Source organism: Chanodichthys erythropterus, chromosome 10 (assembly GCF_024489055.1).
Source record: "Chanodichthys erythropterus isolate Z2021 chromosome 10, ASM2448905v1, whole genome shotgun sequence".
Taxonomy (NCBI): Eukaryota; Metazoa; Chordata; class Actinopteri; order Cypriniformes; family Xenocyprididae; genus Chanodichthys; species Chanodichthys erythropterus.
Window position 1 is genome coordinate 27,130,377 of NC_090230.1, and position 14,154 is coordinate 27,144,530.

The 14,154-nt window shown below is 35.5% G+C and overlaps 1 protein-coding gene and 2 non-coding genes across 4 annotated transcripts; all 3 read left to right on the forward strand.

Moving 5' to 3' along the window:
- The first annotated feature begins 250 nt into the window (after positions 1 to 250).
- On the forward strand, positions 251 to 11,068 carry pak2b (p21 protein (Cdc42/Rac)-activated kinase 2b). Of its 2 annotated transcripts, none has more exons than XM_067396846.1 (15): positions 251 to 460; positions 2,288 to 2,563; positions 2,976 to 3,082; positions 4,015 to 4,162; positions 4,240 to 4,271; positions 5,555 to 5,674; positions 5,795 to 5,933; positions 6,016 to 6,079; positions 6,150 to 6,198; positions 6,279 to 6,391; positions 7,570 to 7,687; positions 7,854 to 7,953; positions 9,619 to 9,815; positions 9,909 to 10,046; positions 10,136 to 11,068. In XM_067396846.1, exons 2-15 carry the CDS (start codon positions 2,377 to 2,379, stop codon positions 10,220 to 10,222), a joined length of 1,599 nt encoding a protein of 532 aa, XP_067252947.1. In that variant the 5' UTR covers positions 251 to 460; positions 2,288 to 2,376; the 3' UTR covers positions 10,223 to 11,068. The 2 variants fall into 2 exon arrangements, with proteins under 2 accessions (XP_067252947.1, XP_067252948.1); XM_067396847.1 differs by having other exon boundaries at positions 2,401 to 2,563.
- A 2,302-nt stretch (positions 11,069 to 13,370) lies between these two features.
- trnag-gcc (transfer RNA glycine (anticodon GCC)) lies at positions 13,371 to 13,441 on the forward strand. Its single transcript has one exon. It is a non-coding gene; the product is annotated as a tRNA-Gly (tRNA).
- Positions 13,442 to 13,943: 502 nt separating this feature from the next.
- Positions 13,944 to 14,015, forward strand: trnad-guc (transfer RNA aspartic acid (anticodon GUC)). The gene has a single exon. It is a non-coding gene; the product is annotated as a tRNA-Asp (tRNA).
- Positions 14,016 to 14,154: the final 139 nt, after the last annotated feature.

Consider the following 14,154-nt stretch of genomic DNA (forward strand, 5'->3'; position numbering starts at 1 on the left):
ATGGGGGTGAGTAAATTATCAGGAAACTTTAATTTGAAAGTGAACTAATCCTTTAAGTCATCTGATCGAATAAATCAATTATTATAATAAACATAATTCTAAAAAATATGGAAAACTTCCTAATAGCAATATATTAGTTATATAACATTAAAAAGTATCATTAAATCTGATTTAATTGAAGCTTGACTTTTATTTTGTCGGTCGTCTCCCCACAATCCCATCGCACCGGAAGCAGTCGCTGGCTGTTTGCTGCAGGCGAGGGCAGAAAGAGACGCTGCTGGGCGCCTCCCCTTCCCCAAACCAACACAAAAAACTACACAAAATCACCCGTATCCAGCAGATAACAGCCTGGAAAGCAGCAGAGGGGCTCCCGCGTGACCTCGCGCCTCTCCGCGGACAGAGCAGCTCCTGTTTAACGCGCTCGCGCGGCTCAGAGTGAAGTTTGACTGCAGTTTCACAGGTGAGTCGCGACAAAACCCGAGATTCCCTGGCTGCGTCTCAAACCCTGGAGTGCTGCCTACATAGACAGCATGTGTGGCCTCGATGTGAGCGCGCGAATGCCCTGTGGTGAGGTGCTCGCTGCTGTCTGTGTAGGGAGCGCTCTAGGGTTTGAGACAGACTCTGTTATTATATTCTGCATATGTCTGTGTGTTTATAGCAGCTTCTGCTTCTGGATCAGGTTTCTCTCTGCCTGTGCTGCTTCAGCTTACTGGGGCAAATCCTGTCTGAACATAAACACAACACCAGTGTGTCTGCAATATATAATTATTAAACTGTGCTGATAAAGAGCTGAAGGTTTGAGGAATTCTGGATTGTTGGGATTCAAATATAATAATAAAAAAAAATCATTTAAATAAGATGGTGTTTTATTTGGAAAATTATTGGCATTGTTATTATTTAATAGAATAATTATTAGTAATTTTAGACTGTTAGAATTCATTATTTTCTTTATAATTAAGCAAACTGGTTAAAGAAACAAATTATACTTTTATTTAAATGAAAATTGTTTTACATAACATTATTATTATTTAATAGTAATTTTTAGGACTGTTAATTTATTGTGGCATTATTTTCATGGTAAATAAGTAAATATGGTAAAATGGTTTCCTAAAATTTTTTTAATTGTTTTATATTTTTCCTCGTTTATATTAATTTATTATTATTTAATAGTAATTATTGTTAATAATTATTAATTTTTAGGACTAATTGTGGCATTATTTTCATGGTAAATAAACATAAAAAAGCCTAACATTTTGTATGCAGAACATTAATTTTTATTTTTTCCTCATTTATATTCATTTATTATTATTGTTCATTTTTAAGACAATTATTAATTTATTGTGGCATTATTATTTAAAAAGGTTCTGATGGACCTAAAGTTTCTTTATGCATAGTATAATTTGTTTTCATTCTTATTCATTTAATATTTACTATTTTCAAGCAAACTAATTAAAGAAATAAATTATATTTTTCATAAATTAAAAAAAAAAATGTTTTACATATTATTATTATTTAATATTCATAATTATAAATTTTTAGGACTGTTCATTTATTGTGGCATTATTTTCATGGTAAATAAACATAACATTTTGTATGCAGAACATTAATTGTTTTATTTTTTTCCTTGTTTATATTCATTTATTATTATTTAATAGTAATTATTGTTAATTTTTAGGACAATTATTAATTTATTGTGGCATTATTATTTAAAAATAGTTCTGATGGACCTAAAAAAGTATATATAATTTGTTTTAATTCTTAAGCAAACTGATTGATTAAATAAATAAATTATATTTTGCATAGATTAAACGCTTTTTAAAAGTTGATTTTACATAGTAATAATATTACTATATTATTATATAATTATTAATTAATAATTACAATTTTTCTTTTGTTTTCATAAATATCAAGCATAAAATGGTTAATTAATAAATAGTTAATACATAAATTAATAGTTAATTAATAAACAATTAACTGATGGTCCTAAAAATCTTCTGAAAATTGTTTATGCAAAATATTATTTTCCATTAATATTAATCTATTTTTTTTTTTTTTTTTTTATTATGATGAGTGCAATTTTTTTTTACATTATTTTCCTACGCGTAAAATAATTCTGATGGTCCTAAAATCATCTGAATATTCTTTATATAAAATAAAAAAAATTATTATTCCTTTTAATATTTATTTATTATTTCATATAAAACGGCAGCTCTGCAGAATGTGTTTTTGTGTGTCTGTTGCGTGTGCGTCGCTCATCTCTCCGTTGTGCTTCCCTCTGCTCTTCCAGCTCTAACTCCTCCTTTTCTTTATCTCCACCTGCAAACGTTCCCCCTCAACCCACTCCTCCTTTCTTTCCTCTTCTCCTCCTCCCGGACCATGTGTGATAATGGGGATCTGGAGGACAAGCCGCCCGCTCCGCCCGTGAGGATGAGCAGCACGATCTTCAGCGGCGGCGGGAAGGACCACGCCCTCGCCGCCAATCACAGCTCCAAGCCCCTCCCCTCGGTGCCGGAGGAGCGCAAGCGCAACAAGATCATCTCCATCTTCTCTGGAGCCGAGAAGGGTGCGTATGCAAACATGTCACATCGCACTCACTCAACTGCATTTATATGTCAGAAACGCGCTTGTTGGGCTAAAATAATATGAGAAAGTAACTCAGATGCAAAAAAGTGACTTTTTTTAATTGAATGTTGGAAATAAGTTGATAGACTTATTATTTGTCACCTCTCCAGGGTGCAGTGTGCTTATTTTTTAGTGTTTCCTCTCACATAAACCATTTTTCACATCTGCAATAGAATCTAAGCACTTTCACTTTGACTCAGCGATGTGTTTCATGTCTTACTGTACATGTCGTTGTCTCAGGAGATGCATCACCTCGAGTCACGCTTGGGGTGTTTTAATAGCATTGCATCTCAGAGACGTGTGATCTGATCTGTGTGACTCTCGTTCACTCTGATGTGTGTGTCGCCTGACAGGAGGTCGAAGGAAAGACCGAGATAAAGAGCGGCCGGAGATCTCGCCGCCCTCAGATTTCGAGCACACCATCCACGTGGGATTCGACGCGGTTACTGGCGAGTTTACGGTTGGTAAACATCTATACTGTTATCAGTGCTTTACTAGGAGATAAAGCATAATTAATGATTATAGTAATTGTATTTATTATATTTTTTTATATTTTACTAGTTATACTTACAGGGCTGTTGAATGCTCGAATGTGATTGGTTGACGAACGTTCTAAGGTGTGCAGTTATTTTCAGGGAAACGCACGACTAAAGTAGTTCCAGGCAGGTTTTGACCGCATTACAGTCCCGTATCACTACGCCAAATGATTTGAAAAGATCCTTACAGCCTGCAAAAGAAACATAAACACACAACGACACCAACCAAGCAGATAAATATAGTAGGGCTGGGTAAAAAATATTGATTTTAATCGATTCTCATTTTTATGAACCGATATTGATTCTTAAATCCCAAGAATCGATTAGTCTTGTCTGTTTTCAGTTGATGAATGAGCAGAATATGTAGCGCCTCCCATCCAATAAATCGCAATAATCTTTGTTACTTTTGATATGAAGCAAAGTCTCAGATTTCAAATGACGTCCATCTTATTATGAGATTCAAAAAATAAATACCGTTTTGGCGCTGTTTAATGTGGCGTGACGGATCGCTTTAGCACCTCAGTTAAAGAGAAGCATGTGATCATCCTCTCCTCCGCTTTAATACCAGTTACAGCGAAATAAACATGAACATCTGAAGGTATGTTAAAATATACAGTACAACTTACTGAAATCCGTATCATGTCTCGTGTAATCGCTCAATCAGTGCTTCAACCTCGGAAATACGTCAATAAAACAGCTTCAATGTCACGTGACGTCACATTTACCTCAGAAAAACATATTCAGTGACCATAAACTCATTAGTCAGCTAGAAAAATTAACTCTAGAAAGCAGCGTTCTGATAAATATAGCTATGCACCGTTACAGACATTGGAGATGGTGTGTTATTTTCCCACAGGGAATGCCGGAGCAGTGGGCCAGATTACTGCAGACCTCCAACATCACCAAGTCTGAGCAGAAGAAGAACCCGCAGGCCGTTCTCGACGTCCTCAAGTTCTACGACTCCACGGGCAACGGCCGGCAGAAGTACCTCAGCTTCTCCTCAGGTCTGCTGGAGCTCGAGTGTTTGATGCTGATGTTAGTGTCACGTCGTACTGACCGCTTTTCTCTTCTTTATCTACAGAGAAGGACGGATTTCCCTCTGGTGAACAATCGGTATGTTATTTTACAGTCGTTGAGGTGCTGTTTTAGTTCATTTCATAATTAGTTTTTATTTTTGTGTTAAAGTTTTAGTAACTTAGTTATTTTTGTTATTAGTTCTTACTTTTTTTTCCAGTTTTAGTTCTTTTAGCACGTCAAGTAAGAGAAATATTGCTTACTGAGCAATATTTGGTATATTTTCCGTTTTCGTTGTAGTTATTTTGTGTTTTTTGTCATTTTTATTAAAACTTATTAAGTTATTTTATTTAAATCAACATTTTTTTGTTTTTAGTTTTTGTTTGTTAATACATTTAACCTATTAATTTTAAGTTAATTTCATTTCAAGTAATGTATAGTAAGTTTTTGCATTTCAAAAAAAAAATTATCTATAATTTTTATACGTTTTTATGTCAGTTTTAGTTATTTTAGTACATTAAGCTAAACTATATGATAATAAATGTTGGCAACTGGCTGAAATAAAATATTTTTAAGTTTTTAAAAATATTTTCTGTTAATGTTTATTTTATTTTAAGAAACATTATTTTCTGGTTTAGTTTTAGTTAATAAATTTAACTTATTAATTTTAAGTTAATGTTTATTTTATTTCAAGTAATATATATTAAACTTTTTCATCTTTATAAGTTTTTACTTTTTAAAAAAAAAGTAGTCTAGTTTTATACATTTTTATTTCAGTTTTAGTTATTTTAGTACTTAAAATTTAAACTAAATGATCATGAAATATTGGCAACTAGCTAAAATTTTTACATTGTTTTGTTTCTGTTAACATTTATTTTATTTAAAACAACAAAAATGTATTTTTTTATGGTTTAGTTTTAGTTCATTATAATAACCCTGATATAAACTTTATTTTATTTCAAGTAACGTAATTTATTAGTTTTTTTGTCATTTTTATAAGTTTTTTTTTTTTCAGTTTGTTCTTCTTTTTAGTTAAAGTACATTAAGTTAAACTAAATGATAATGAAACATGTTAGCAACTGGCTGAAATAAAGTATCTCTAAGTTTTTTTTTATATTTTATCTCTGTTAACATTTATTTTAAGAAACGTTTTTTGGGGTTTAGTTTTAGTTTCAGTTAACTGTAATAACCCTGATATAAACTTAAACTTATTTTATTTTACGTTAATGTTTGTTATTTCAAGCAACAAAAATTTTTTTTAGTTTGATTTTAGTTTTAGTTAACTATATCATCCCTGGTATGAATAACAGAAACGCTGACCGAACCAGGTCAAGCTTCTTTCCGTGTCATAACTACGCTGCTTTCCTTCCCTAAAACCTAAGCCTGTGAAAAAAACACCGGAGCCTTCATCCCCAATCAAAACAGTGGATGACGATGATGAGGATGATGATGAGGAGGCGCCACCACCTGTTGTCGCACCCCGACCAGAACACACCAAGAGCGTAATAAGCCATTAGAGTTCATAGTTCACCTAAAATAGTCTATATAAACCAGTGTTATTTTATTATTATTAATCTTTGAGATACCGTTATAGTTTTTATTAACGTTTAGAATTATTTCAGGTATACACTCGACCATCGGTCATCGACCCCCTCCCTCCCCCCGTGACGTCTCCGGACAGCGAGGTCGCGTCGAAGGCCACTGACCGACAGAGACCCAAAAAGGGCAAGATGACCGACGAGGAGATCATGGACAAGCTCAGTACGTCACTTTATATGTAGTTCTTTGTGCAATTTTACTTTTTTGTGAGACTCAAACCTGTCCTCTCTTCGTTCTCCGACAGGAACCATCGTCAGTATTGGAGATCCAAAAAAGAAATACACACGATACGAGAAGATCGGACAAGGGTAGGTCTGACAATTCTGCACAGCATGTTCATGTTGATGGATGAGGATCTATAACTGTGTCTTTCCACAGAGCTTCAGGAACAGTGTTCACCGCCATCGACGTTGCCACTGGACAGGAGGTAATGCAAAAGAGAGGAATGGATTTGATTTTCTTTGTTTTTCCACACTCTCGTCATCGCAGCGTGTTTTTGTCTTTTAGGTGGCCATCAAACAGATCAACCTGCAGAAGCAGCCCAAGAAGGAGCTAATCATTAATGAAATTCTCGTCATGAAGGAGCTGAAAAATCCAAACATTGTCAACTTCTTAGACAGGTAAATGTTGAACTTGGCCTCCAGTCCCTGTCTAAAAGTTTTGGGTTGACGGTAATAATTGAAAAGTTTTTGTTTAACAATAGCTATGTTTCAATCAATGGATTTTATGTGAATTTTGAGATATGCATTAAAAAAAGTGCTGCACAGAAGTGCCAAAACATGCTTAAAATGTGCATAAAAACCCTTTTTATTTGATACAAGACATGCACTTAAACTGCTTTGGAAACGTATTTTTCTCTATGTGCAACAAAAAACTTTTACTTCAACGGTTCATATGAATACATAACCGGACTGACCTCATTGCACACTATTTCAAATATTGTTTTAGTTATTCTGAAATGCCTGAATGCTAGATAACATGACAGTATTTGATGACGTGTTTTTTTTTTTTATTTTATTATTATTATGCTATTGCGTAATTTATTATGTACGAAAAAATTCACGAACCATTCAGAAACGTCTAAAAGTTGTAACTTCTTCCTGAGTCTCTCCATCAGTGTCGACTCCGGTTTGAACAATGTAAGGCTGAACACTTTCCTCATTTTGGCTGCGTGAGATTCTCCAGCTTTGTTGTTGTTGAGCTATTAAAGCTCCACCCTCTTCTGGAAAGTGGAGCTCATTTGCATTTAAAGGGACACACACAAAAATGGCGTGTTTTTGCTCACACCCAAATAGGGGCAAATTTGACAAGCTATAATAAATGATCTGTGGGGGATTTTGAGCTGAAACTTCATTCTGGAGACACCAGAGACTGATATTACATCTTGGAAAAATCGGTCCCATTTTAATATCGCGAGATCTTGTGGCACAAAAGCTCGTCACGCCCCTATTTTCTAAATTCCTTCATGCGTGACAAATACTTTAGTGTCTTTTACCTCAACAGATCATATAATTGAATAACTGCATTTCTAATTGTTTAATTTATTATGTAGGAAACATTATTGTTAATGCGTAATGTATTATGTGGGGAAAATGAGCCACAGAAACTTCCATTTTTATTATTGATACTTTACACCAGTTTCCCAAAGAGTGACCATTTTGAACACATGGGATGGAAACAGTGCTTTATTCGCGAACGTTTTATGCAATATTTCAGTTTTTTTGCACAAATTAAATTCGTAACTTTGGATGGAAACAGCCATGAAGTTTCAAGAGTGTTAATTGTGTCTCTGCTACAGTTTTCTGGTGGGTGAGGAGCTGTTCGTAGTGATGGAGTACTTGGCTGGCGGCTCGCTCACAGATGTCGTAACCGAGACATGCATGGACGAGGCTCAGATTGCCGCTGTGTGCCGAGAGGTGCGTTAAAAATATATATATATATATATAATTTTTTTTTTTTTTTTAGGGGGAAACCCTGATTAATGCACAACTGAACTTTGCTCTAAATTAAGCCTAGTATGTGTTAACAGGAAATAACCAAGTCGCTTAACTAATGAACTTCCTCTTGTCTGTTATCTTACAGTGTTTGCAGGCACTGGAGTTTCTGCACGCTAATCAGGTCATTCATCGAGACATCAAGAGTGACAACGTGCTTCTAGGAATGGATGGTTCTGTCAAGCTCAGTATGTTCTTGGTTCTGCACACTAGCACTTTTTACGAGTAAAAACAGACTTTGCTTTAAGCATGAAGCTCAGTTAGATCACAGAACAAAGAGTTTGATTGTGGTGCCTTCACACCTGGTTCTCCTAGATGCATAAAGCGTCATGTTTGGTTTGCTTTATAGTCACCTAGTTTTGGCTCTACTTTTCACAGCAAGCTGCTAAAGAAACTGCAAACCCTAGACATGCAGTGTGAATCAAACTAGCCCAAAATAAAATCAATAATTGACTTTAGTCAAGGTAGATGGCATTTAGACTCCAGTGAAGGCAAAACTGTGAGTGGGCCTTAATCATGAAACAAGCAAAACAAACTTCTGTTTATAAGTTGGTTATGAAACAAGGGGTCTCATTCATGAAACACGAGCAGAACGAATTTTTGTGTAAATCGTGTGTAAAGTGGTTCTGGCGTAAATTTTCGGATTCATTAAAATGTTCGTATTTTCCAAATGTTAGTTGGTACGAAAGAAATCTACACCTGCTCCCAGCCACGCGTAAATAGTGCGTTTAACATCCGAACGTTTTGCTCATTAATAAGGCTGCATTTTAATTCACCTTAAGGTACATATTTACACAGCATTTTGAAAAAATATTATATACAGTAATTACATACGTTTTTTCTTTTTACTTTTATTGTGAGAGCCAGTAATAGCATCTGCAAATGGAGCACTTTAATCAAATAATGGATAGATTTCAATATGGTTGGGCAAACTAATGGCCCCTTATTTGTTATGGAAATTGTTTCCTATAAAATGTCCAAAATCCTTCGTTTGGTGTCATAATATGATGCCCATATATAGTTGTCAGTCGGATTTAATGGGCGGGATTTATGGTAATTGAGAATGAGCGTGCACGCGCGTCCCATTTACGACTGATTGGAATTCATTAACACACACACATTTCACTATCACTTCTGACGTTTACGAAGTATTTGTGAATCAGGAGGAGAGTTTTCGGGAAAGTCTCTTTACGCGCAAATCACTCGCATATTTACTCGTATATTTACGAATGTTTCATGAATGAGACCCAATATTTTTGTCAATTGTCCCATTTAATTTACATACTTCAGGTTTTCTGAACAATTTGCTCTTGTTTCATAAATGGGGCCAATAGTGTATCTCTTGTGGTCTTGGGGTGCATCTAGTTTCCCCAAGTCCATTGGAATTGTTTTGGAATGAGGTATTTTCGGTGTTGCACCATCTTGATTGATCAGCAACACCAAATGATGCAACCGTATTACTTACTAAACAAGCTGTCCTTCAATCCATCACATCCTTGTTGTCATTGGCGTCAAATATGGCATCTACTGAGACTGAGTACTGAGGTCTATAAGATTCATCTAATAGTACAGTCAAATTTGCGTGCAAAAAAAAAGGTCAATAGCTTAGAGATGTATTAAGCACTGCTTACACTGAAGACATTTTCAAACCAATCAGCTTTCTGTTATTTAGCACTGCAAATTTGTGTATCAACTTGAACATGAACAAAATCTGTGTTTCCCTCACATGAAACTCCTGATTGCATTGATTTCCTATTGGAATGAATGGATTTTGCTCAAGTCCTAAAGTCATCAATGAAATTACACAAACCAGGTCTAGAAATGTCTCTAACGTGATTTTGTCTCCTTCGCAGCGGACTTTGGATTTTGTGCCCAGATCACTCCTGAACAGAGTAAGAGGAGCACTATGGTGGGCACGCCATATTGGATGGCTCCGGAGGTCGTGACGCGCAAAGCCTACGGACCCAAAGTCGACATCTGGTCCCTGGGCATCATGGCCATCGAGATGGTGGAAGGAGAACCACCGTACCTCAATGAGAATCCACTGAGGGTATGTTGGTGTTATCGATTCTCCAACGAGTTCAATTTTAATTGCCAATTTGCGACTTACAGCGTCTGAAATCTTGAACTCTTTCTTCCTCAGGCGCTCTACCTGATTGCCACCAATGGGACTCCAGAGTTGCAGAGTCCTGAAAAGTTGTCGCCCATCTTCCGAGACTTCCTAAGTCGCTGTCTGGAAATGGATGTGGAAAAGAGGGGTGGAAGCAAAGAGCTTTTGCAGGTAAACCAGTCAGCAACTAGTACTAGAGATTAAGGAATAGCATGACTTGTGTGAACTTGTTCATTGATCAAACCTGATGTTGTCTTCAGCATCCCTTCCTGAAGTTGGCCAAACCTCTCTCGAGTCTCACTCCTCTCATTTTGGCTGCCAAGGACGCCATGAAGAACAACCGCTAGCCTCCCGCTCCGAACGAGCTGTGCCCGCGAACGCAGCGGACTGCTGAACACTCTCGAACTCTGTGCCAGGTGTTTTTACCAGTGTGTCAACAACATATCAATGTTGCCAAAACAAAACTCCAAGCATTTCATTTGGGTCTTTGCCTGTTTTTAAACCTGTATTGGCCGCTGTGGTATTGAGGGCAATTAGATGTCCTCCTTGTCCTCATGCACTCATTAGATTCTTGTGGGACTTTGTCTGTGTTTTATGTATGAACTCTTCCACTCTTTGGCTTCTGTAGACCTCGTATGCTCCATAATTGATGACCAAAGTCAATTATGGTGATTTCAGATCCAGCTGGAGACCTTTTGTTAGTCTTTCTGTAGCCAGAATCATGACTGAAAACTGTGTAGCCTACTCCTGTTCTTGACCTGAAGGGAAGAGCACCTTACTGATACACACCAACTGCGAGCAGTGAATGATTTTTGTAGTCACTTGTGCCTTTGTTGTTATTCCAGCAAACACCTTTATACTTTGTCTAAGGCAGATTTTTGCCATTGAACTTCCTCTAACCTGAGACGAAACTTTCATGTGATGAAATGTGTATATGACGTACTTCGAAGAAGCGTAGCATTTCAGTTGTAGTTAACCAAAAGCAGGACACGTAGATTAGATGTGTATGTTTGTGTACATGAACACTTTTCTTGATGTTTTAGTAACTAACAGTTTATTATGAAGTAAATGCAGTTGTCGATAAGTCATGATGTAAGAATTGATAACTATTTTTATGCTTTTCAGTCACTTGTTTTGCAAGTAAAAGCCGGATTCCTGCAGATTCTGTGATCAATACAGTCATTGCAACATTGTGTACATCTCTTGTTCTTCATTAAAAGAGGACTTGAAACTTGAGATTAGAATAAACTCTCTCTAGGGCACTTTTACAGTCTGTTTAAACCTCGTCATGAGTTAACATGGTCATTCCTGTTATACAAAACCATTTGAGCTCTCTAACTTGTACTACTAAATTAATATCCTTGCATGTGTTTAAATTTAAGGATTTTTTTCTTTAAAGAGGCTTAGTTGCCTTTCAGGGATATGTTAATTCATTAGTTCATTTTCATGGGGAATGTCAACTTGAAGCTATTTTTACCTTTTTTTATATATATATATATTTAAAAAATGTTTACGTTGACTTTTCTTTGAATTTGATATATTGATATCTGTAATTTCAACTAACAGGGTGTGGGCTAGTGGGACAAACTAATATCACACATCATAAGGAAGTTGATAAAATCAATACTTCATGTTTGTGCTGTTGTTTTCCCATCATAAAATTACTAAACTTTCTGGAAGTTGATAACATGAAGGGACTTTTGTTAGTTAAAAACATCTGCTCTAAACAAAAACATTTTTAATTCACTTATTAATAAAAAAATATGATTTTCATATACATGAATATTATATTTTATCAATTTATTAAAACATGATAGGGTCATGAAAAGGTACTAAATGACTATATTTGTTAATATTCAATGCCTTTAGGTCACGTGTTTTTTAATATCCATTTTACATTTTCATGTTACTTTTAATATCCATTTTACACTTGCAAGAAATAATAAAATAAAAAGTCAAGTAGTATTATATACAAAAAAAGTAAATCTGGGTTGATTTTGTTGGCGCTACTGTTCAATTTAAATTTCTTTCCCGCCACAAAAATACAAACGTCAACGGTCGCACGCGCAGTCAGGGCCACCAGCAGCATCATCACGACGACTGGCGAAGATGAAAATCATCGATTATTTCTGTATAAAGTTGTCCATTCTTATCTCGAATTGACTCCTGAACGGAACAATAAGGTTATTTAAGTAATTGGTCGTCGAAATCTGCATTTAGTTTGAGATGAAAAATATATGAATAACACGGGCGGCTTGGTGAGTACCTGAAAATGTTTACATTTGTTCGAAAACTAAAGTGGCAAAGTTTTCTTATTAGCTACGGTAGTTAAAGGGGTTTCTGTAAGACAAAGGTTGCTATTCATCTTCATTTAATAAAAAAAAAAAAAACGTCATTCAGTTTTGTTTTAAAGCGATGGTGCGTAGGCAAAAGATGGCCTGTTTAAACATGGTCGTGCCTCGTGACTTATTTTGAATATAATTATTTAGTATCCTTTAATGAGCTCTTGATGTAAATGTAATTGTTTATTTCATTAAGATTTCTTGTGACTGCTCGACAGATCAGATTGAATATACTTTATTACACGTTTCATGATTAAGATTGTCGTTAGATAGATCAATCTCAAAGCAAGTTCTCCCATTAGGCCCACCTTCAACTAGTGAAATAACCACGAATCTCTATTTCTTTTGTTTTTGTTGTTCTTTTATTTTGTTTTTCTTTATGGGTTTTAAACTTATTAGTATTATTCCAAGCCTGTAAGAGCAGCCAAAGTGCAGCTATCATCGTAAATAACGTGTTTTCTTCTATTAAATGTTTTATTTTGCCCTTTTTTTATTATTACAGCAGATTTTCTTGGATAATTGGCATTGTTACACATGTTTAAGTAAAGTTTAATTTTGCTCAGTTGATCAAATTGCAAATATTGATCTCAGTTAAGAACTGAAAGATGTTTATAGCTGTCAAACGTTTGGTCTGTTTGTGAAAGCCATTCACATTAAGTAAAAAAATACTCACTGTTGTCATTTAATGTGAGATCAAAGTATAATAATAACAACCTTAATCCAATAGTTAGTATAATAAGCATTAGAAGTAGACTGTAGCATATAAACCTTTGGTTTGGAGCGCCACCTAATGGTTGATTAATACCAAATTCAGTCCATAAACGTTTCTCTGTAAAGATAGATTGACTTTAGTTTTTCTTAACAGTTTTAACAACTGTTTATAGGTTTGGGACACCATTGTTTAAAGTCAGTAGGCACATAATGCTATTTCTAAGTTTTTCATGTATTATTTCTCTTCTCAAAGGGGAAGCAGCCTGTTGGGACATTGAGACGTCTGTTGGAGGTGAGTATTTTTGGGGTTAGTCCTTTTGTGTAACCGTGTACTGCTGAGATTTATAGTGATGAGTAAATGCTTAATGCACATGCTTACTTGTAATGCAGTACTGATACTGGACAACACAAAACGCTCCGAGCGAAAGATGCTTTCATGCGAGCATTGGTGGTTCAGTGGTAGAATTCTCGCCTGCCACGCGGGAGGCCCGGGTTCGATTCCCGGCCAATGCAGTAGCTCCTTTTGAACATCTTTTACACACATAAAAACGAGTGCTTTTATTTTGTTTAAGCGTGTAGTGTTATGACTTAAAAACAGAGTCCAGATTAAGCTTTTTAGTGTGCCAGTATGTAGGCTTGTTACAGTATACAGTAAAGCTGGCTAGCATGAGGGGCGATATTAGTATGGAAATTTATGTCAGTTTAAAGGAGGGAAAGCATTACTGTGTGCAAATTATGATATTGTGGCCAAGTCAGATTTTATCTGCCTATTTTAAATAAAAACATTTAAACACATTTCAGTTTATTTAAATTTCATTTTATTTTTTGTTTAGAAATAAGGAGTGCTTCAATGTAAGAGATTCATCAGGAGACCTCAAATTAAGAAGTGTTCAAGGTAAGATTTGAGTTAAAACAGTGTTATGTTGTCACTGCAATACTACTAAACCTGTTTGCTGTTTTGTTAATATCAAGCGTTGTATGAAGCAAATGGGCATTGTGATACACAGACCATCACTCCTCGTTAGTATAGTGGTAAGTATCCCCGCCTGTCACGCGGGAGACCGGGGTTCGATTCCCCGACGGGGAGAAGTCACTTTTTTCTCCACGTGTATTAACTGGAGAACTTTCATTTTTAGACTCTCCTTTGTAGATGTAAACCTACGATCACCGCCAAATAACAAATTGTTTAATTCTTAAAATAGACAAAATCTCACTTGTAGATCATT

Excerpts from the sequence above, each read along its gene's own strand:
- pak2b (XM_067396846.1), top strand. The coding sequence starts at position 2,377 with ATGTGTGATAATGGGGATCTGGAGGACAAGCCGCCCGCTCCGCCCGTG. Across the intron at positions 7,954-9,618 it reads GGATGGTTCTGTCAAGCTCA|CGGACTTTGGATTTTGTGCC; the intron begins GTATGTTCTTGG and ends TCTCCTTCGCAG. Across the intron at positions 10,047-10,135 it reads GAAGCAAAGAGCTTTTGCAG|CATCCCTTCCTGAAGTTGGC; the intron begins GTAAACCAGTCA and ends TGTTGTCTTCAG.